Raw genomic sequence first — 25611 nt, 5'->3', positions numbered from 1 at the left:
ACACTCGCTACGGATTTAGTGTTGAAGTAATTGTAGTTGAAGAATTTGAGGTATTTCTAGCGAAGCGAGTAAGCTTGGCGTTAGAAAGAGATGAGAAGATGCTAGAGAAATTGTACGAGGCCACAGAGAAGAAAGAATTATTTCTACACCATTGAGAAGGCTCCAATTTTGAATTTAAAAATTAATTTAGAATAATGTATAAGTGTACATAGCGAATAAGTAATAAAATTATATTTTTAATTTTAGTCATGTTTTTAATCCTAATTTAATTATTCCTTTTTGGAGAGGTAAAAATAATTATTTATGCATTCTTTCCGCTGAGTTTCGACTTAGTGTAAAGATCGCATAAGCAATGTTAGTAGTGGAAGTACCTCACAGGTGAGAGCGATGGTTGGGGCTCTCACTATTCTCTAATAAAAAAAATAAATAAGAAATAAAAAAGAGAGAAGGGGCGGTTTGGCTCAAAAAGCGTAGTAGTGGTGTTAAATTCTCAAATAGTGATAAGAAGTTAGTAGAAAGCTTATTCTATTCGAAGTAGCGGTAAGTAGAAGTAGTAGAAGCTTAGCCATACCAGTTATAAGAGACAGCAGGAAATCTCTTTCCTCTACTAAGGATGTATTATTTACGAAGAAATATAGAATACTCGTACATCATATTCCATACGAAGAAAAAGACTCTAGACAAGGTATTTGAGAGTAGATAGCACGAGATCGTGTGCACTTCCAAAGAGGTGTTGCCGAATTGAATAAAGTTATATCACGAGTATTGTTCAAAAAACATATACTAATTATGAATTGAATGCTTGGTCCTATATTAACAAATTATTATACTATATATATGTTAAATAAAATAGAAATCTAATTCAAAGTAGAGGGAGGCCGTTGTGACGGCTCGAAAACCAAAGTAGTGGGGACAGGTTTTGAAAGAGCTGTGAGCCTCAAAGAGCTTCATTCTGTCTCAAGAATCAAGTAGTAGCTGTTATAGCAGTAGCAGCAGTAGTAGTAGTAGTAGCAGTAGCAGTAGAAGACGTAACATTATAGATCTCTTAACATGCAGCAGGATGAATTGAATTGTTGAATAACATTGGAATGAAGCTCTTTGACGTACTTCCTGAAAATACTCATTATGAATTATATGAAAATCAAAATTACTTAATAATATACATGAGGCAAGATGAATCTTGAATTATTATTGAACTCAATTGTGAGTCCTAAATTATTCTACCGGACGAATTTCAAGGGCAATAATTTATCATTATGAACCTTTGTATGATCTATCCGAGTGAGTTCAAACATATGCACTATTTATTCAATATCATGGATGTGATCGATTTCAGTTTATTATTTAAATGTAATTTTATATCTTCTTATGTGTCAATAAAGATTGTATTATATAAATTTATTTTATGGAGAGGTAAATGAGTCATGAATGTTTCTATTAAAGCAGGTTTCGACTTGTTTTAATGGACTCACTAGTGATGAAGATAAAATGGAAGTACCTCACATCTAAGAGCTCTTATCCTTTAAATAAAAAAAAACAATGTAATATTTATAAATGAAAACAACACTACTTATTTCAATAAAATATAGATACATATAAATTTATATTTGTTATTCATTGATTTATAGTGTTCTTATTTATCCAAGAATTGTGAGTATTATCAAGTCGAGCCATTTTACGAAGACTTCATTACCTCGTCTTCTAAAAATTTTTTCTACAAGATAGATATCAGGATACATAGCTTTCTGTAGTTTTTGCTCGTAAAAACCACCAACAATGGGATTTTCTTAGTAATTTGTCAGGTCTTTAGGCTTCATATTTATTGGGCGATGTTTTCGATTATTTAAGATTCTATTAAACGGAGTACAAAGTCAATCCACTTATAATTTCCTTTCAAACTGAATTTTTTCCACATAATATTTCTGAGTGTTCGATTGAAATGTTCACAAATTTATGCTTTAAGATTTCTATAAGTAGAATATAGGTATATTTTATATTTTTTCAATAGACTTTGAAAATTTGTATTGTAGAACTCTTTTGCCTCTATCTACTTGGAAATTTTTAGGAATACACCCCTTTTTTAATACGGACTCCATTGCATTAGTAATATCTGTAGCAGTTTTCGGTTTTACTGGAACTCCCAAAGTATATTTTGAGAGCGTATCAATAATAGTTAATATATAGCCAAAACCTTTCTTCTCTCTGGAATAGCCTTGCATCTCAACAAAATCAGCTTGCCAAGTCTCATCTATTCCGTGTATATCGACTTTTCGACGAGGATAGTTTTGACGTGCTGGTTTGTCTAACTCATCAACCATTCTTTGATGTTTCATTTTCAATAAATTTGTTAAAATTAATGCATAAAGTCAAACGATATATTCTTTAAGTTTTTTTCTTTATTATTATTATTATTTTCTTGTAAATGTTTAATCACTTCTCGATACGCTTGTAATTCCGACCTTATTATATTTAGAGATTTTCTAAGATTATTTATTGTAAGCGTAGTAACATCAGCTTTACTAGTTTTTCGCAATGTTCGTAAGTTTACAACATCGTTACTCTCCTGAGGATCAGCTATATTACAAATTCTTTTGTCATCCACGTTGTCTTGTCTGTCTTTAGTGATTTTATACCTACACCAGGAGGACCTCGATTATCCTTCTTTTTATTCAATTTACTTCCGAACACATCAACATTCATTTTATTACTGAGGAATATTTAGAATTATCTTAATATATATAGCCAGCTTCACGTAATTCTTCAATCTGTAGCGAGGAATTTCGGGGGGTTTCAGTCGCGCACTCAAAGTACTTCCGCCGCAAGGCCTGATTGGCTATTTTTCCTCAACTAATTAGAAGGGCGCCAGACTGCCGTTCTTAAATTAGGGTGAACGCCGAGGGGGGGGGGGCCTGAATATCGTGGCTTAGCTCTGATCGCCCACTATGCGACTGCACAGAGTGGACAGATAGACATTGACAGCGATTTTCCTGGTATCAGGCGGATGGTGCCCAACAATTGTCGATTTATTCATCTTCTCGTATCCTTGAAGTGCCGGTAGCTTAAGATATGACTCCTCGTCTCAAGTGGGAGATTCGTTCGATTTCGCGCATAAGTTACCTAATTTCGGAACCGAAAATTGCGAACAAGGACTTCTGTTATCAACCGTGCGCGACTGAAAATAATATCAGCATGCAAGGAAGGGAAGGTTAACGAGGCGTCAAATTAAGAAAATAGGTCATACTTGACTTTTCTTTATTCTAAAATGCAAGTACAGTTACGGTCGGAATGGCGGATGGTTAGCGCGACTTGACGCGACTCAATGCGCGGCGGAACAGATTCACACGTCGCGGCGAATTAAATCTACGATGGTCTAACAATCTCGATCCCTGAATTCGTAAGTGCAATTAACTATTTCACTATCTAAATTCCTTTTATTTTTGATTCTATCACTCACGGCAATTCAGGAAATGGCGGATGGTCAGCGCGATTCGATCAGAGCACTCAATTCCCAGCGTCGACGGATCTACGCGTCGCGGCAGTATTATTCGCGATCGTGCCCAGCAGCTTGACACAGCTGATTGCCAGCTGCCGCTCCATCGATGATTTTCTGTTCTCCGCAGGCGTGCTAGCATCCCCAGAGTGTTTGTGTCAGTGTTGGGAAGTGTAACGGATCTGCATATACCGCAATCATGCATTTCCGCTGCACTTCACAGTCAAGTTTTGGTGTTTTCCATTCTAACCGGCAACACGTGGTCGAGACATTATGTGTCTCTTTTTCCTCCTCGTGCGCTCCATTTTTCAGTCATCTGTCGGATCGCGTTTTTCAACTTATTACGTCGTTATCTCGAGTTTAGGTAGACGGATATGAAAAAGAATTAGTGTCCGAATTAGGGCGCGCATAGTTACGGGACGGATAGAGACGGGAGTGGCTTTCTTGAGGAGTTGCAAATAATGCAACACTCTCAGGCAAAGCCTTGTAATGTACCGCATTACATATGATTGAATGAATTTCATTAACATGACTAGAATTACCAGCGGTTTGTTCAGCGATAAGCAATCTTAATCGATCAACGAGCTCATTTGGATCATCCCAATATACATAATCAAACAATGTTCCTTTTCTTGCTATTTTATAGTTAGGAAAAAGATCTCTTCCATCAATAGTCGATGTTCGCTTCTTAGCACTACCGCTCAAAGATAAATTTGGACCAATTTACTTTTTGAATTTATTTACATGCTTATTGCGAGATTCGCCATTTGTTTCATATATCTTACGATGAGCGTTAGTAATTTCAAGAATTTTTATATAATTTTCAATATTGGATGAACTGTTTAATTTAGAATCAGATTCGTTACGAAAAAGAAGTTCCATTAAATCAAGCGTCTTGCTGTATGCATTATCATTCACAGTCACGTTATCGTTTTGGAAGAAAATTGGATAATTGCCTATGACATGTATTTTCTTGCAAGTAAACACTAAATGTCTTGTCTAAATTACATTTCTGTTGAGGTTTATGCAATAGTCGAATATAGTTTCCTACAATCGAATCATCCAATAGATGTTTTTGTTGTTTTGTAGTTACATTTGAACTAACTTTGTATAAATTTATTGCAGTTGTATGAAGTGATTCAGTAGTTTTACGAAATTCGTCTTCATCATCAATAGAAATAGCGGATTCAAATGTAGTACCAAGCGGTTGCAATGTAGAATTTAATTCATTAACAGTACTATTGAAATATTGAGATTTATAAGGATTGTCAGCTGTTGTTTTTGATTTGAAAACTTTATCCAACGTAATTTTCTTCTTCATGTTCGTTTTCTGTTCAGTAGTAGCGTTAGTTTTATCAATAGCTACCTCCACAAGTTTCTTCAGGGGATCAACCATAGGTTTAAAAGTTTCATTCAATGTATTTTCTAAATCAGCTTTGTCACGTTTTATTAGTTGATATTCAGTCTGACGGCATCACGATCCTCAGATAATCACACGAGCACCTTCGTTTCTCTTTTAAAATCAGCCATGTTGACGCTTGTAATTTCTAAAGTTAAATAATCGTCATCTGCTCTCTCCTCTATATTTATAGCAAAAGAATCAAATGTCTTTCTATACTGTCCATGATTGATTGGTCTATCTCTATCGATAACTAAATATCCATGATTATCATCTCTCCAACATTTTTAACAAATTGCTTTAAACTTCTTAAAAGTCATATCTGAGTTAACATAATCATTGTAAATATGTTTAATATTCACGTCATCTTGTCGAAACAAAACTAGTTCACATTATCTCGAATGAGATGCTTCAGTATGCGAGCTATGATTGACAGAGATAGAAACTATCTACTTTTTTATGTCTTCTCATACAGCAAAATGCTATCACGTTGTCCTGCTTTTCAATGGCTATATCGTCAAAAACCATGATGGAATTTGGATGAGCTCTATTTGGTGAAACAATTGTCTCATGCTCGTTGAATGCATGATACTGTATACCATTGATCGGTTCCAATAAATGTTTTAAAAATTTATACTTTGGTAGATTGAGGGACTTTGAATAAACATGAACATTTTTGAATCTAAGTCCATTAGGATGTGTGATTAGTGTTAGCAAACAGTTAGTTTTTCCACAGTTACTAGGGCCACAGAAAACTGCTCGTATACTGTTAGGTAGTCGTTCGGCATGTCTTTTTTCTCGTTTTTCCGTCTCCACCACACTATCAAAATTTATAACTTGCAACTTAAGTGGTTGCTCTTTGAAGTTTATATTGTTTTCAAGTCACCGATCGAACAACGAATCAGTTTACTGACTATAAAAGAACTGCTTATATATTTTTCTTTTCATTACGTCTTCTAAAGAGATATGGTCATTCGTAGTGAAAGAAAGACTGGTGGTGGTGGCTTAGTGAATAAAATCAACAATAACTTAACATTCGAAGCTAATTTGCCTGGTTATTAGTATTGCGGATCGGGAACTAAATTAAAAAAACGACTTCTCGGGGTGATCCTGAAAAAAATGCGCTAGACGCTGCTTGTAAAGACCGCGATATTGCTTATTCTCAGAATCGAGAGAACGTTAGGGCGAGAAACGAAGCCGACAAAATTCTAGCTACACAGGCTTGTGATAGAGTGCGAGCGAAAGATAGTAGTTTTGGTGAGAAAATTGCTGCGTTAGCGGTAGCCAACATAATGAAAGTTAAAAGTAAACTTGGTTAAAGTAACCTGGAGTTGGTCAAAGTAACCTTGGTTAAAAGTAAACTGGAGGCAAGGGATTAAAAAATCGTCAAGAACAACAACGACGACAAAAGACACGTAGAAAAAGTAAAAATCTATCAATTACATTGAAAAAAATTATTAATACAAACTACCTATAATCATACTATATAACTCAGGAGGGGGACTATAGTGACTATGACTCCCTCTAATTTCAAATGGTAAGGTATGGATTTTATATAGAACAAATACATGCATGTACTCTCATAACAGCTTTGGTATCTCGTAGAGTTCACATTAACTTCTTCATCTTTTCAAATGGATTACGCATTAGATATTCAAGACTTTAAAAGCTCAAACGAGTCTAAACGATGTAAACGACTCGCTTATTTATATTTATATATTGATACTTTTTCAACTGTGCTTTTTTGGACCACCACATCATTGGCTTAAACTTCCTATCATATGTCGTAAAGTGAATAAATTTTTAGAAATGTTTCATCACGGTATATTATGGAGATCTGACATTATACCATATAAAATTTTACCATGTGTATTGAACAATTATTTACATAATTCTAGAAATATTGATGTAAAAGCATTGTAAAAGAAACAATGGCTACAAAAAATATTACATAAAAAGTAAGTGTAAAAATTATTTTTTGTCAGAAATTAAAATCATTATTAATTAGAAACTTTTGTTTCCTTTTATAGAAAAATTTTGGATCTTGAAAGCAACATGAAATTTCCACTAGTGAGAGTTTGCCTTGTCATTAAAAACATTATGTATATATTATTATAGCAATCGATCTGATTATGTATGTGCCCTTACAATTGTATAAAAATTGTTTACATGGATTAAAGATGGATAGAAATAATCTGAACTCGAAGGTATCGATAAAGATGATAGTAATACATATAAATATATACTGAACATAAAGATTATAGACAAACCGTTCTGTATTCAATGTATAATTGAACAATAAATTAATAATTAAATGAAAATTCTATGAGTTCTACTAATTTATAATCGAATAAAATGAACTAAATAAATTAAGGTTCCCGAAATCAAATGGAACTACTATAGAACTTACTTAGATAGATAGATAGAGAGAGAGAAGCATCTACACTGTTGGGAATGTGGCTAGCCAATATATAGCTTTGCAAGCTAGAGTCGCTTCTCCCTCTCTAATAAGTCAATCAATAAAGATATTTTTGAGACAAAATTTTTAACAGCTAGCGAATACGATATTCATTTTTATTACGAAAAATAAACAAAAAATGTTTCTAACTCGCAAATATTACTCCTTCATTTTTTAAACAATTTAATGTTTACAAAAACAAATTTTTCGCCTTTAAAACAAAAAATTGCAGAGCAAAACATACCTGAATGAAGAAATTTGTAGATATTTGAATTACCTTTCGAACGAGACGTCGATCAAGTTAATCGGTCCATATCAAGAAGAGAAAAATAAAAAAAAGTGAAATATAGACGAAAAAAGGGTAGCAACTGTTAAATCGTAACCAAAAGTATACGAAGCCGACCCTGCGCATCTGCACCGATGATGTCTGGATACTGCTGCATTAAGGACGTTTCCCTGTTTATGTAAATAATAATAGATCTGCCTGAAACTTAGGATTATGATAGTTTAAAGTATTCTGAACTCACACACGTTTTTTGGGCATACGTTATAATGCTAAATACAGAGAAATAAACAAAAATCAAAATGCATTTTAACACGTGGCCTTATGTGACCGCACTTGAAACGGTTAATTGGACCTGTTACAAATAACACATGCAGACAGTTTTTTGATTATAAACAACAAGATTTTTTTATGATGCAACCCTCAAAGTTTTGACCCATGTTATAAGGCTTTTCATTAAGATATTAAATAAAATAATAGCAAAATAATGCATGATAAATAAACATGGCAATACGCATCATATAGTGGTTATGAAAGCGGTCATGCGCACGCGCACCCATCGGCGCTGTTACCACTGTTTATTTACATGGTGTGCTCAAGCGCGACGTTGCCAAGTTTCAAGAAATCGTCGGTAATATAGGTTACTTCACGTAGAAAAAAGAAACAGGGAAACGTCCTTAAATGCTTTGTTCTTCCTCCGAAAACACTCGACCTGTGTAAGTAACAAGCGATATATAGAGCGGCACAACCAAAGAGACAAAACAATCGAGCTAACATAAAATCACACAAATTTGAGAAGGTTCCGACCAGTGGTGGGAAAATGACACGATTTTGAGGTTTTCGACATGTACATGTCAGAAGCTGTAAACAACGTCAAAAACCATGTCAGATTGTCAAAAACGTCAAAAACTTCCAAATACTATTGCGCATGCACAGCAGTGTTACACCAACGTACTTTGCTATTGAAATTCTAATTTGAATATTTTTAATTCGACCTTTGATCCTTTGACGCTAAGAAAGCCCCGTGTTATTTATTTATCTCCAACAGTAAACTAACAACCTAAATATAACAATTATCACAGTTTTTGTAAAATTAATTTTCACAATAAACACTAAACAGTAATAATAGTACTAGTACCAGGTAATTTATCATTCTTCATTTGAAAATTTCGGTTATTCACCTCAAATCTTATACTAAAGTGAAGAAGCGAATCATATTTTAGAAAAATTATATATTATTAACTGTTCAGGAATTAGTGATTTTTCTTAGTTTTCTTGTTTGGATTATTTATTAAAATGGCAGGTATATATACGATATTTTTCAATAATAATGTAGATGATCTAAAATAGTCTTTATTAAAATGTTTTGAATTCAAATTTATAATGATAATAATTTTTTTTAGCTAATATTGATCGTAATGAATTGGATAGATTGCTTGGGCTATTTTTTTTTGGATGCAACATACCTTTCGTAATAGTCGAATCACCATTGTTTAGAAATTTCATTCAAGCCTTAAATCCAAATTACATTATTCCAAGTAATAAGACTCTCTCCAACAGTAATCTTAGTAATCGATTCAACGAGTTACAGCAATCAATAGCCAATATGGGTGTAAATAATGTAGTTTTGTTAATAGACGAATGGAAAAATAAGGCGGCCAATAAACAAAATGTTGTTGCCATGCTTCGTTTAGACAACGTGCAGCGAAGAAAGTACATTTTTTTGAACACCTGGAATTTCAGTACTCATCATGAAATTGGGGAAGCTTTGCGTCAAGTGGTTGACGAATGTATTGGAATGGCAAGAGAAAAATATAATATTAATATATACGCTGTTATCAGTGACTGTGCAGCTGTAATGATTCTCATGGGTCAACTTGTTGGGATTTGGCTTGTAACGTGTAACAGCCATAACGGCAATTTGTTAGCAAAAAGTGTCGTGGATAACGAATTTGCAGGAAGAGTGCATGCTTTGCTAACAGATTTTAAAAGACCTGACTTAGACCGGTACCGCATCGGCTGTACCGGCACACCGTGTCGGCGCGCCATCCCACGGCGATGGCCGAAAAGATGTCAAAACGTGTTGTCAAAAACTCTGAAAGTTCGAGAGGTAATATACATAGTAAATTACGTGTCTAAAACTATGTATTTTACCTATGGTAATTTACCTACCCACCACTGGTTCCGACAAACAAAGCACTAATGCGTATTTTATAAAAAAAATAAGATATAAGTTTATTTTTTTGCAAATGAATAGGCTATAAGTTTAAATACGGATGAGTATGCACGGCGCACATATAACACGTCAGGATATCGAAACAAAATTCGCGTGCATGCGCTTTAAATATACAATACTTATTTATTGTATGCGACGCAATAAGAATAATAGTTAGATAAACTGACGAGCAAGTTATCCAAGTACAAGCAGTAGGAAAGAGAGGTATATAAAATAAGAGAGCAAGAAGCAGGTAACGATCAGGTACCAACAGTGGTTAGGCGTACTACCGATTTCTTTGTGAACACGCTTATACGATATAGACTTCTTTTTTCCGCTATTATTTTGTTGATATATATTAATGTTGCCACTTCCCCTCTATCACAGGTATAACGCTGCCCGTGACGAATAAAGACTTTTGGCTGTTACATCCTCACTTTTTCTCTACCGGTTCCTACTTGCTGGCTTCGCTGTTGCTAACCAAAAACTATCCCTCGTTACGTGCTCTCTTCCTTTCGTGGCGATCGCTTCTTCGCGATGTCCGTGCCGCGAGTTAGTAATCAAAATCGAAATCGATTAAAGGGCTCGTCACTTACCTGTTCGTAAACGCTTACCTCTCGCTACAAATAATTCAACTTGTAATATAAAAAGAAACAAATATAATAAAATATAAATTAATAATTTATTTACTTTACCCCAGAGAGGGAGAGTTGTCCCCCGTTCGTTATAATATAAAAGAAAGAATACCTTTAATTTATGTCTTGGAAACTCCCATTGATCGTTTATATGTTTGATTTTTATATTTTGGTTGCTATTCAAAAATGGATTAGAATTTTGTGACGTTTCCTTGTTTTGCAATTGTTGTAAATCACGTGATTCAATTTGAATTTCAGAGATCGTTTCCATTTCCATGTTCCACTTCTGAAAATAGTTAAAATTAAATTTTAATTAAATTGATTTAAATTTTAAATGAAAGAGGTATGCTGGCATTCTATCCAGAATGACAGCAAATATTACACTTATTAGAAGATCATTATCAACGTAAAGAAGAACAATTAATTACAGTTACATGCAAAAGTGTCCGGCTAAAAATAATTTTATGTTTTAGTAATATATAAAGGGTGGAAAGTGGAAACATAAATATAACTTCGTAAAGTACTTTTATTACGTAATTAAAACATGTGATTTAAAACTTTATTATAACAATTAACAAAATTTTAGAGCGAAAATAACAAATCTTGCTTATTCATAAGTATCCGGCTAAATATTAAGTAGATACATTTTGTTTCTCTTTATTTACGTTATAGGTTGTAAAAGTATGTAAGCGCTAGGAATACGTTTCTGTTATGCTCTGAAGTCAGTATTAATCAATTAATATGTCGAAGCACATGTGTTTAAACTTTTGAAAACTGGTGATTAAATTACACAACGAAGGAAAAGTTTCAATTAAAATATCTAAACCTTTGGTAATAGGAAAATCAACTGTAAACGATAGAATAAATAAATTTAAGAATATTTATACTCCAGAAAATAAAAATATGTTCTGGCAGACCAAAAAAAACTACTAATCGTGTTAACAACGTAATTAAAAGAAAGGCTGTAACAGATATGAAAAAGAATGCTGCCATCATTGCACGCGAATTCCACGAAGAAAATTTATCAGGTATATGTTAAAGTGCTGTTTCACGCAGACTGAGAGAAGTAGGACTTTTTGGACTAGTTGATTGATAAAAACTACTGATTAGTAAGAAAAATAAAGGGGCCAGATTAGAATGTACGAAAGCTCATCAAAGTTGGACTGTAGAGGACTGAAAGAAAGTGTTATTTTCGGACGAAACTAAGACTAATTTGATTAGAAATGATGGTAAAAGGTATCAAATACCAACTATGAAACGCGATAGAGGTAGCATTATGCTATAGGGTGTATTTGCTTGGAAAGGCGTAGGTCTAATATTTAAAATAAATGGCACTATGGACTCTGTCGTATACAGGGATATTTACTATAGCAAATGCTACCTTAGCTCGCAGCCAAAACATCGATCATAGCGTATTCAGCAATTTTTTAACACGACGAAAATTCGAGTTTTAGATTGATCTAGTCAATCTCCGGATTTGAATCCAATAGAACATTTATAGCAAGAACTAAAATTAAGATTAGAAACTCACAATTATCCTAATAAAGCTGTTTGATAGGGAAAAGTGCAATAAGTGTAGAAAAATATACCTCATGATAGATTTAACAAACTTATTGAATCAATACCTTACCGATGTACTGCCGTGATAGCTTCTATGGGTATGTCTATGAAGTACTGATGACTGCGTTACATTCGACACCATTTTCAATTTGTTTTGTTTCATGTTACTATATTTTTTCTATATAAGTGCTAGATTCATAGTTGACCGGATACTTATTTATAAGCAAAATATGTTATTTTCGTTATAAAATTTTGTTATTAAAATAAATTTTTAAATCACATGCTTTAATTGTGTAATAAAAGCACTTTACGATGTTATATTTGTTTTTACTTTCCACTCTTTATATATTGTTAAAACATAAAATTATCTTTGGCCGGACTGTAAATGAAATCACTTTGCTCCAATTTTACAAAATAATAGCAATTTCTGCAAAGATTTCTTCAGACAACCAGATTATTCGCTGCTGTTATGAAATATGAAGGCAGCATCAAATAATAATACACTAGTTGAATTTTTTTTTATTTACTCTAAGTTTATTTACAATCTGTCTAATATTTATAAGACAATAAGTAAATTATATTATACAGAAAAACTTTGCATGAATTCAACAGAGTACTCCAATGAGTATTCTATCTTTATCCTGTAATTTGAATGGAATGTATTTGCCTTTCAGTGTAATAGGTGGACAAGTATATATACGGAGAATGAATATAGTGTTAATTGGTTTACTCTCGTTTACTATTATTCTTCATGAATTTAGCCTATTTTAGAGATGATTATTAATGTAAGTTTGTAATATTTTTGATGCTATTGTTACTTCTTGATGAGTTGTTAATATTGCTATGTCCACAGCATACGTTGTTGTCAGTATATTTGGAAATTTTGGTAGGTCCGATGAGCATAGTAGCTATAGTGTTAGGCCTAAAACACTACCCTGTGGAACTCCTGCTTGTATTACTTGGCGTTTTGAGACTTCTTTATTGATTTTTACTTGAAAGGTTCTATCATGTAGGTAAGATTGTAGCAAATCACTATAGCATTTAGGAAAAAATCCCTTCAGTTTTTGTAGAAGCCTTCTGTGCCAAACTTTATCAAACGCCTGAGCAACGTCGAGAATTATGCTTGTGTAGCATTATTTATTTTCGATATATTTTTTCCCTAGCGATACTAATCTGTTCACTTGTTTAATCGTGGATTGATAACTTCTGAATCCGAACTGGGACCCGGGATAAGTTTTCTGTTTATTATAGCTAATATGATTTTTTCGTAAATTTTTGAAAATAATGGAAGTAGACTAATCAGTCTGTATAAAGTTACAAATTGAGTTTCTTTATCGGGTTTCGATATTAAAATAATCTTCGCTACTTTCCATTGAGAAGGAAAGTAGCAAAGTCGGAAGCATGCATTAAATATTATTGATGTATATCTTTTTGTTATTATAGGAAACTTTTTAATCATTTTTCCTGTAATATTATCATAACTTGGAGCTTTTTGGTAATTTATATTATTAATTATTAACAATCATTTGTTGCACTCTTCATGTTTTGTTGTTAGTAAGATCCAAGATTGGAAGAGTTAACCCTTCGTATTTGCTGGTAAGAAGGCTAACAATTAAAGCCACATCTCTTTACAATAACGTTTCGTTGGCATGGTCACTAACCTCCTCAGATCTTTATTAATTCATAATATATATAATTAATATTAATTATAAATATGGTCAATACAAAATTACAAAAATACAAATTCTACTAACCAATTACATTTCTTAAAAATCACATTATATAAAACAAGCCAAGCTTGCAGTCAATAAATAAAGTAATGTCCATTGAATAAGAACGAGACAAAATAGATATTAGACCATTCAACATTTTGATCAACAAGTAATAATGTGGCGAGCGCACCGAGCATTCGAACCAACATTCGAACGTGGTTGAGAAACAAAATTGTGAGCATAGCAACGAACATTCATTTCGTTTAATGAAAAAAACATTTCTATAGTTAGTCTGTCAATTGTATTCATAATAAATAGACGTTGTGATATTAACCAATTGACTTATTACTAATAGGAGTAAATACTCGAACAAATAACCATTTATTCCTATATTGGTGACCCCGACAATAAAATTGTGTTACAATTCAAGCGAGAATTGTAGTATTTTGTTGGTGAATTTCCTTTTCGCCATCGTAGAAGATTATAGCTTCATCACAAGATGCTTCGCGACGAGGGTCAACTTGTAGTTCTACGTGAGGAAAACGAGCTGCTTCAACGACAGATCGAGGAACTACGTCAACAAATGGTGCCGCAGGAACCACCGCCGCAACAGCAGCAACTACAAGAACAACAGCAGTTGCAGCCTCAAGGCGTCATTGCTTACACCGTCAACCAACGCCATGCAGTACATCGTGTCGCTGTGAAATTGCCGCCGTTTTGGTCAGATAAACCAAGCTTGTGGTTTGTTCAAGCTGATTCTCAATTCACGCTTTCTGACATTACTAATGAAGTAACAAAATTTCATTACGTTGTTTCTCAATTAGACGCTCGCATTGCATTAGAAGTAGAGGATGTTATTAAAAATCCTCATCAATTAAACCCCTACACATATTTACGCACAAAAATAATTGAACGATTATCTGCGTCTGAGGAACAACGTGTCCGCCAACTCATCAGTGCGGAGGAGCTAGGCGATCGTAAGCCTTCCCAGTTTCTTCGGCATCTCCAATCGCTTGCTGGTACAACTATTGTGCCGGATAACCTCTTACGTCGGCTTTGGCTTCAACGTCTTCCGCAAAACGTCCAGGCTATCCTTGCATCACAGTCTGAGTTGGCGATCGATAAACTTTCTGAGCTTGCCGATAAAATCATCGAAGTTTCGCCTTGTCCTCCGAATTTCTCAGTCAACGCTGCATTGAACAACAAAGGTACTGAAAACGATTTATTAAAAGCGGTTGCTGAACTGCAAAAACAAGTCGCTGAATTGGCTGCTTCTCGTTCACGTTCTCGAAATCGTCACGGTTATCACCATAATTCTCGTAACCGAATTAAATCTCAAAACCGGGACGATTCTTCTAACAAAAAAACAGACGAGGTTTGTTGGTATCACAAAAAGTTTCAGCAAAATGCTAAAAAGTGCGTCAAGCCTTGCAAGTTTTTGGGAAACGACCAAAGCAGTCCGTAAGGACGGCATCTGACTGCTCTTCATCTAGTAGCCGTCTCATTGTTGTTGATAAAGTTACCAAAAATTGTTTCCTCGTCGATACAGGTTCTGATTTATGCTGTTTTCCTCGTCGTTTATTACGAGACCGTCGTTCTCCTGTTAACTACGAGTTGTGTGCTGCAAACGGAACCAAAATAAAAACGTATGGTTTTCTAAACTTAAATCTTAACCTTGGACTTCGTCGTGATTTTCCATGGAGATTCATCGTCGCTGACGTCGATCTGCCGATAATTGGGTCTGATTTTCTCGCTCATTATCACCTTTTACCGGACTGTCATACAAAACGTATCGTCGACGTAACCACTGGTCTTCGAGTACAAGGTTTATCTCAGCCTTTTTCGCAGAGCAGTATCAAAGTGGTTCAAGATTCTTCACCATACGCTACTCTTGTGTCTGAATTTTCTGAAATCACTCGTCCTCCGGGTTTACCTCGAAACATCAAACACGAAACCGTCCATCACATTCGTACTACTCCTGGACCACCGGTTACAAGTAAAGTTCGCCGATTATGTCCTGAAAAATTAAAAATCGCTCGCAAAGAATTTGAATACATGTTATTAGCTGGCACAACTCGTCCTTCTGAAAGTTCTCGGTCTTCACCACTGCATCTAGCACCAAAAAGTGACTTATCTTGGCGTCCCTGTGGTGACTTTCGAGAGCTAAACACTCGAACGATTCCGGATCGCTATCCGGTTCGTCATATCCACGATGCCACTTATTTTATCAATGGTTGCATCATCTTTTCTAAGATCGATCTTGTAAAAGCTTATCAACAAATTCCAGTTGCTGAAAAAGATATTGGTAAAACTGCAATCATCACACCATTTGGTCTTTTTGAATTTCCATTCATGACGTTTGGACTTCGAAATGCTGGCCAAACTTTTCAAAGGTTTATGGACGAAGTTTTGCGTAGTTTGGACTTTTGTTTCACCTATATGGACGATATTCTCGTTTTCTCTCGTTCTAAAGAAGAACATGAGCGTCATCTTCGAATTATTTTCGAACGTCTTGCAAAGTACGGCCTAGTTATCAATCCACAGAAGTGCATCTTTGGAGTTCAAGAGGTTAATTTCATTGGTTACACCATTTCTGCTGCTGGCATTCGAGCCCCAGAAGAACGAGTAAAGGTGATTCAAGATTACCCTTTACCAAAAACAGCTCAAGATCTTCGCCGTTTCCTGGGAATGTTGAATTTTTACCGCAGATTCATACCTCATGCCTCTGAATATGAAGCTCCTCTGCACGGTGCAATCAGTAATCCATTATTGAAAGGCGCTCAACCAATCACATGGACACCTGAACTTGAAGAAGCTTTCATAACCTGCAAGAACTGCATTTCATCTGCTTCACTTCTTGTTCACCCTCGCATTGGTGCACTTCTTGGTTTATTTACAGATGCCTCGAACCACTCTGTTGGAGCTTGTTTACAACAGCTTGTTGATGACGTGTGGCAGCCTCTCGCTTTCTTCTCTAAGAAAATGTCAACAAAAGAAAGTTCTTGGCCTGCTTATTATCGTGAACATCTGGCTATCTACGCTGCGATTCAACACTTTCGCCATTTTCTGGAAGGGTACCAATTCACGATCTTCACAGACCACAAACCATTAACTTACGCCTTACAACAAAAACGTGAAAAGCTCCCGCCAATTCAACTCAATCAACTTTCATTCATCGCAGAATTTTCAACAGATATACAACATATCAAAGGTACCGATAATGTCGTTGCCGATACTCTTTCCCGGATCGAAACCGTTTCTGCACCATTTGATTTTGAGTTGCTAGTTAAATCTCAAGAAAAAGACGAAGAACTCAGAAGAATTACTAAGAAAAACTCTTCTCTCAGCATTGAACGTGTGCCGATTCCTGGTACCTCACTTATGGTGTTTTGTGATACATCAACAGGAAAACCTCGGCCCTTCATCACACAGCCTTTTCGTCGTGACATCTTCAACCAACTGCATACTTTGAGTCATCCCGGCGCAAACGCTTCACTCAAATTGATCAGCGATCGATTTGTTTGGCCTTCCATGAATAAAGATTGCCGAAATTGGGCTCGTACTTGCAGCGATTGTCAACGATCAAAAATTTCTCGCCATGTTCACGCTCCACTTGGAAATTTCAAGACTCCAACGAAGAGATTTTCGCACATCCACATCGATCTGATTGGTCCACTTCCACCTGCACGTACTTTTCAATATTGCTTGACTGTCATCGATCGTTTTACTCGATGGCCCGAGGTTTATCCTTTAGAGAACATAACTGCAGACACTGTGACTCAAGCACTTTTAGATTACTGGATATCTCGTTTTGGCTTTCCAGAAACTTTATCGTCAGATCGTGGTCCTCAATTTACTTCACACCTCTTCAAGAACTTTACAAAACTCTTCGGAATCCGACACAATTTCACTACAAGTTGGCATCCTGCTTCGAACGGTTTGATCGAACGCTTACACCGCCATTTAAAAGCTGCAATCATGGCTCATTCTGACATCAATTGGGTTCAAGCTTTGCCTCTTGTACTTCTTGGTATTCGTTCTGCTTTTAAAGAAGATATCAAGGCTACTTCAGCAGAGATGGTCTACGGAGAAACTCTTCGTTTACCTTTTGAACTGCTTTCTTCAAACCTTGAAAACAAGAATCTCGGCGATCCAAACAGCTTCCTCTCAAGCTTACGAGAGTTCATGTCACGCTTACGCCCAACTCCAGCATCAAGACACTGTCAACCTAGCGTTTTCGTTTTCAAGGAGCTCTCCAAATGCAGTCATGCCTTTTTGAAACAAGGACCTTTTCTAAAGGCACTCCAACCACCATACACTGGCCCATACGAAATCATGGATCGAAACACAAAAACGATTACACTCAAGATCTGTAACAAACCTACCAAAGTCTCTATTGACCGAGTGAAACCTGCATTCATTTTGCAAGATGATGTCACACCTGTTCCTGTTTCTGTTCCTAATGCTGTACCTACAAAACCAATTCCTGTTCCCGTTTCTGTTCCTGATTCTGTACCTACAGAACCAATACCAGTTCCTGTTCTTGATGTTATGCCTACAGACCCCACGCAAATTCCCGAACGCACTACGCGAAGAGTCAAATTTCGAGACATTTTAAATTTGTAGCCACATTCTCTGCCAAGGGGGGTAGTGTGGCGAGCGCACCGAGCATTCGAACCAACATTCGAACGTGGTTGAGAAACAAAAGTGTGAGCATAGCAACGAACATTCATTTCGTTTAATGAAAAAACATTTCTATAGTTAGTCTGTCAATTGTATTCATAATAAATAGACGTTGTGATATTAACCAATTGACTTATTACTAATAGGAGTAAATACTCGAACAAATTAGCATTTATTCCTATAATAATGTCGTTGGTTAGGATTGCACCGATAATTGCGATGACCACATCTATATATATCTAGAGAATACTGAGAGTGGTGCTTACTATATATATACGGCGAGACACTTTAATATACAAAAAACAGGTAAAACAGAAAACTATGTTACCCATTTTTCTCTATCCACAAAGCAATAGCTAATTAGTAATATATTCAGTCTTTGGTATTGTTTACTTAGGAATTTAGTATCCTCTTGTCTATTAATAGTGTTCTTATTTGCGTTAATGTAGATCATTTCAGCAGTCAGTCTTTTTTGTTTATTAATCTCTCTATGTAAAATTTTAACATTATCAAAATCAAAACTATGTGAGGGATTTTGTTTAATATGTAATGGTATCGGTAGTAATTTGTCTACCGGCGTATTTCTATGTTCATAAATTCTAGTTTTGAGATTTCTTTTTGTTTGACCTACATAAGAATATTTACAATCCTTACAAAAAAACTTATATATCACATATATCCAAAGTATCCTTTCCTAAAGTAACAATATTATTGAATTTATTAATCATCAATGGGAAACAAGTAATATTGAATTTATTAAATTTTGATTTACGAGTGTAGAAAACATTTTTTTTAGAAAAGGCAAAGAGATAGAAAAAACTTTTCTTTCCGGCTCAATGTTATTGATATTTTCGTTATTGTTATTATTGTCAACTGTGTGTTTGTATTTTTGCATACGGAGTCGGTGTGAAATGCAAGTGTTAATAAAGTCCATAGGGTAATCATTATCAATCAAAATGCTTATAACCTTGTCTATGTTTTGTTTAAAAAGACTCATGTGACAGTAAAACAGCTCTATCTAACATATTATAAATAATATTGCGTTTTAATTGTACAGTGTGATTGGAATTAAAGTTCAGAACTCTACCTGAACATGTTGGTTTTTGGTACCAATTCGTAATAATTTTATTTCCCACAATGGACAAAGTTAAATCTAAAAATAGGATTCTACCATTATTCTCAAGTTTATGTGTGAATTTTAATAATGGTTATTGTAACTATTGAAAACCTGTAAAACAATATTGATATTTTCCTAATTTCCTTCTTATATACATAAGATAGTGTCATCAACATATTTATAATAAAATAGAGGATTACAATTATATTTATCTTTAAGCAATAATAAGCAAGCAGTTTCTAAATCTTCCATAACTAAATTAGCAAACAAAGGGGACGTAGGCGAACCCATCGATGTACCAAAAATCTATTGATAATTTTTACCATTAAATTAGAAAAAATTGTTAGCAAATAGGAATTTAATTGTATCAATGATAGTATTGAATGGAATCTTACATTGAGTATGAATTTAGTGAAATCTTTTATCTAGACTATCAATAACTAACGACTCTGGTACATTTGTGAACAGTGATGATACGTCCAACGAGATTAACCCGTTTCCGCCGAAAATGCCACTCACGTTATCCTGGTATTTGAGAGCTTATAACTGACGTTGAAATGTAATCGTCAAGTTAGCGCTAATCACTTAACCTTATTGTTGTCCGTGAGGGCAGCACCTCCCGGGGGGGACAAAAACATGTAACGAAGGAATTCGGCACGCGAGCAGACGGAACGCGCGCGACAAGATTCGAACTAGTGAAGCATCGACGGTAGTCAAGTCCGCCCGCTTCTGTTGATACCGCCGCCGATTTACGTGCCCCAGCCGTCTGTACGCTTCGCGAAATTGCAGCCAGTGATCCAGGATCGTAGCCGCCGAGGAGCTGCCAAGCTGCGAACCAGACCCGATCAAGAGATCCGGGGAGAGTGTGTGAGGTTTCGCCATCGAGGGCGAAACCAGTGCGTGCGCGCGTTCGCGACTCGCGAATACTAAAAACAATAAGCGACTGTTCCGTGCTGTGCGAGTTGCTGTGACTGTCTCCGACCGCTCACGATTATAAGGTAAGCTGGCCAGCTTAATTACGCGATCGGAATTGCATGTCGGATAAATAACTTTCGATATTCGATACGTGTATGTAAGGCTCTAATGTCAGAGAGCGGCGAGCGTACCGGCAAAGCATGTTGCCGGTGAGCGAGCGTGCGTGTAAACAAACTCGCGGGCCGACCTTTTGTGAGTTAGAAAGATAATAAAACGTCCGATTTATAATACTAACAAGTGTTTTCGTTGATTCTCTCCTCACGTAGCTTCCACTCAATTCAGTTTAGGTTATAATAAATAATCGGTTGACCGGCGTATGCTTCCTCGTGCTCTCCCGTATTAATAGTGAGCAGTAACGATTCACGCGTGTCCCCTTTGTATAATCACGCGACATATTTATTAAACGGTCTAACCCCGTTACAATACATAAGATAGTGTCATCAACATATTTATAATAAAATAGAGGATTACAATTATATTTATCTTTAAGCAATAATAAGCAAGCAGTTTCTAAATCTTCCATAACTAAATTAGCAAACAAAGGGGACGTAGGCGAACCCATCGATGTACCAAAAATCTGTTGATAATTTTTACCATTAAATTAGAAAAAATTGTTAGCAAATAGGAATTTAATTGTATCAATGATAGTATTGAATGGAATCTTACATTGAGTATGAATTTAGTGAAATCTTTTATCTAGACTATCAATAACTAACGACTCTGGTACATTTGTGAACAGTGATGATACGTCCAACGAGATTAACCCGTTTCCGCCGAAAATGCCACTCACGTTATCCTGGTATTTGAGAGCTTATAACTGACGTTGAAATTGCCAAAAAAAATTGAAAGAGCTATATTCTGAAAGATTAAGATCTGCTCTTTCCGATGGTGCTCATCTCAATTTTCCAAAAAAATTTTTACTATTGCAAAATGCAGTTTAAAAAAAAAATCATCATTTTTTCACTTCTTTTTTTTTTAAATCGAGTTTTCAAAAGGTTTCTCCAGTGGAATCGACCCGGAACCTCTGTAACTGGTGGAATAAATGTCTGAATATTAAGGTCTCATCGTTTTCGGATCGATTTTTCACCTGGGGAGTTTCAAAATGGCGCCTCGATTGCAAAATTTTTGTAAATATGTTTATGAATTTTTAACTTAACAACTATGGGGTTATGGAAAAATTGCCAAAGAAGAAAATGTTCTTAGAATTACTCAAAGAATGCACCTAAATTTTTTCAAAAGGTATCAAGAAAATTTTTTTATTTTTGCAAACTGTAAATTTATGCAAAATTCAAAAGTTGCTCAAAAAATCCAAAATAATTCCCACGTATTCTACAGTTTATTCTAAGAATATTTTATTCTTATAAATTTTTTTGTATGTGCATTTCTTGTGAAAATTTTCCCATTAGTATCAATGTGGTATCAAAGTGCATATTTCGCCTGTTCGCCGTAAAATGCATTTTTTTACGTTGCCCAACTATCACCATCGTGGAGGTCGACGAATATAGATAGTCTCTTTTTTTTTGTAAATATAATAGTTTTTGAATGAAAAATTTTTTTAAATCAACTTTATTTCAAGTTTTTGTTTCTTGTTCCCGAGATAACTAAATCCAAGTCAGTTGACTACGTTTACATTTGAAATAAGATTTTTTATTTTTATGCAATATAAATGTGCTGCAGATTGTCTTTCGATATTCTTTACATTTTAACTGAACAATTATTTATGAAATAGGTCTGACTTATGAAGCGTTCTTATACAGAGCGATTCTGTATTATTTCCGGTAGTTTGCGAAATTTCCAATTTTTCGCTCGATTTGTGTGAGAGAATTTGTAGCAGCATTTTCTCTTCATTAATGCAGACGTTTTATCTTGTTATTGGATTCACAAGATAAGTGTGGGCTTTTGAAACTATAATAGTTCCTTAGGTTTATCATACATAGATGACAGATTATTAATAAAAAATGCCAAATAGAAAAGCATCAGAAATTTCAAAAACCAAAGAATCTGAAACAGCTCGTGAGTATGACGATTCAGATGTAAATTCCGAAGAGAATGATGAGTTCGTGGTTATACCTGATCCAGACAACTCAGGTTCTGAAGGAGAATATGACTCAGATGATGAGAATTTGGAAGAAGAAATCCCAAAACCAAACATTTCATACAGATCTACTTTTCATAACTATTCAGCAGTTCAAAAAAAACTAGAACCAGATCATGAATTTTCATGGTGTATAGTAATTCAGAAAAAGTATGCCCTGGAAATGTAGAGAATGAATTACTGTTGAGTGATTCTGTAAAGAAAAAAATATGTTCAATGTCACCTGTGCAGTTATTTGAACTTTTTTTCTCTAAAGAAATAAAAAATTATATCATTGAAGCTAGCGAAGCAAATGGATTGGATTTATCCGTACAAGAACTTAATACTTTTGTGGGAATATTACTGCTATCTTCGTACAACATACGAAATGAGCTAAGGAAGTATTGGGAAACTGACCCTCTTGTGAAGTGCTCTGTAGTTTCTTCAGCAATGAGTCGTGATAGGTTTTGTGAAATAAAAACAAAACTAAAATATTCTAAACCTAAAGATAAAAATGACCATGACAAAGCTTGGAAAGTTCGGGAAATATTAAATCTATTCAAAACAAATATTCAACAATTTGGCTTTTTTATGACAGCTCTTTCTGTAGATGGAATGATGGTCAGATTTTTTGGACGTACTTGCCTACAACAATATTTACCTTGCAAGCCTGACAGATATGGACTAAAGCTCTGGGGATTGTGTGGAGCAAATGGGTATTTGTTCAATATGGACATTTACTGTGGTAAAAATGATACTAGCATTGGAATAAATTTAGCATCATGTCTACTTGGATCCAGAGTAGTTGTACAAATGATCAATCCTCTTTTACTTGGCATTTCAAAAAGAAAGCTATTAGACTATCACCTCTATTTCGATAATTATTTCTCTAGTCCTGATTTAATTGTACACTTGGGCAAATATGGATTGCGATCGACAGGAACTGTACGCAAGGATAGAGTGAAAGTAAAGCATACTTTTGAAAAAAAAGCTCCGCGAGGAACATTCAAAGTGGATCATGACACAAACAGTGGTATGAACTTTATTACTGTAATTGACTCCAAAGAAGTATCTGTTTTATCTACAGCAGTTGGTGTTACACCTATAAAACCAATAAAAAGGTATTCACGAACTGCTAAAGAGAGTATAGAAATAGGATTTCCTTTTGCCTTCTCACTGTACAACAAATTTATGGGAGGCGTAGACTTGCACGATTTTCTATGTAAAAAAGCTTGCCCAAGTATTAACTCAAAAAAATGGACATTCAAAATTTTCTCGCGTATCCTTCAAGCTTGAGTTACAAATGTTTTAACACTTTGGAACATTTGCAATACCGACAAAACTAAACATGTTACAACAAAATATTTATGTAAAGAAATCAGTAGAGTGTATTTATCCAATTCTAAATTGGGCGATTTCCAATCTTATCAGTATGAAACTAGAACTAGAGCAGTATGTAACTACAAGGAGTGTCGTCAACGAACTAGCAGATTTTGCATTGATTGCGACAAGTACTATTGCTTGCACTGTTTTCCTCTTTTGCATCAAGCGAAATAATTTTTTTCTCTAAAGTAATCATAAATAATTAAAAAAAACAACAAAAATACAAAAAAAATATAAAAATAACTAAAATGTAAAAAAAAAGAGACTATCTATATTCGTCGACCTCCACGATGGTGATAGTTGGGCAACGTAAAAAAATGCATTTTACGGCGAACAGGCGAAATATGCACTTTGATACCACATTGATACTAATGGGAAAATTTTCACAAGAAATGCACATACAAAAAAATTTATAAGAATAAAATATTCTTAGAATAAACTGTAGAATACGTGGGAATTATTTTGGATTTTTTGAGCAACTTTTGAATTTTGCATAAATTTACAGTTTGCAAAAATAAAAAAATTTTCTTGATACCTTTTGAAAAAATTTAGGTGCATTCTTTGAGTAATTCTAAGAACATTTTCTTCTTTGGCAATTTTTCCATAACCCCATAGTTGTTAAGTTAAAAATTCATAAACATATTTACAAAAATTTTGCAATCGAGGCGCCATTTTGAAACTCCCCAGGTGAAAAATCGATCCGAAAACGATGAGACCTTAATTTTCAGACATTTATTCCACCAGTTACAGAGGTTCCGGGTCGATTCCACTGGAGAAACCTTTTGAAAACTCGATTTAAAAAAAAAAGAAGTGAAAAAATGATGATTTTTTTTTTAAACTGCATTTTGCAATAGTAAAAATTTTTTTGGAAAATTGAGATGAGCACCATCGGAAAGAGCAGATCTTAAACTTTCAGAATATAGCTCTTTCAATTTTTTTTGGCAATTTCAACGTCAGTTATAAGCTCTCAAATACCAGGATAACGTGAGTGGCATTTTCGGCGGAAACGGGTTAATCTCGTTGGACGTATCATCACTGTTCACAAATGTACCAGAGTCGTTAGTTATTGATAGTCTAGATAAAAGATTTCACTAAATTCATACTCAATGTAAGATTCCATTCAATACTATCATTGATACAATTAAATTCCTATTTGCTAACAATTTTTTCTAATTTAATGGTAAAAATTATCAATAGATTTTTGGTACATCGATGGGTTCGCCTACGTCCCCTTTGTTTGCTAATTTAGTTATGGAAGATTTAGAAACTGCTTGCTTATTATTGCTTAAAGATAAATATAATTGTAATCCTCTATTTTATTATAAATATGTTGATGACACTATCTTATGTATATAAGAAGGAAATTAGGAAAATATCAATATTGTTTTACAGGTTTTCAATAGTTACAATAACCATTATTAAAATTCACACATAAACTTGAGAATAATGGTAGAATCCTATTTTTAGATTTAACTTTGTCCATTGTGGGAAATAAAATTATTACGAATTGGTACCAAAAACCAACATGTTCAGGTAGAGTTCTGAACTTTAATTCCAATCACACTGTACAATTAAAACGCAATATTATTTATAATATGTTAGATAGAGCTGTTTTACTGTCACATGA

General features: G+C 34.6%; 1 protein-coding gene across 1 annotated transcript in view; it reads right to left on the bottom strand.

Moving 5' to 3' along the window:
- LOC131663418 (fibroblast growth factor receptor 4-like) overlaps positions 1–25611 on the bottom strand; it is a 670606-nt gene that overhangs the window by 562179 nt on the left and 82816 nt on the right. The window contains exon 4 of the mRNA XM_058933819.1: positions 10593–10766. Within this exon, the coding sequence (XP_058789802.1) occupies positions 10593–10766 (174 nt within the window). The remainder of the gene's footprint in view (positions 1–10592; positions 10767–25611) is intronic.

The sequence above is a fragment of the Phymastichus coffea genome, unplaced genomic scaffold, assembly GCF_024137745.1.
Source record: "Phymastichus coffea isolate CEN01 unplaced genomic scaffold, Cenicafe_Pcof_1.1 PCOF00002, whole genome shotgun sequence".
Taxonomy (NCBI): domain Eukaryota; kingdom Metazoa; phylum Arthropoda; class Insecta; order Hymenoptera; family Eulophidae; genus Phymastichus; species Phymastichus coffea.
The sequence above is the reverse complement of the archived record's forward strand: the minus strand, read 5'-3'. Positions and strand labels throughout refer to the sequence as shown.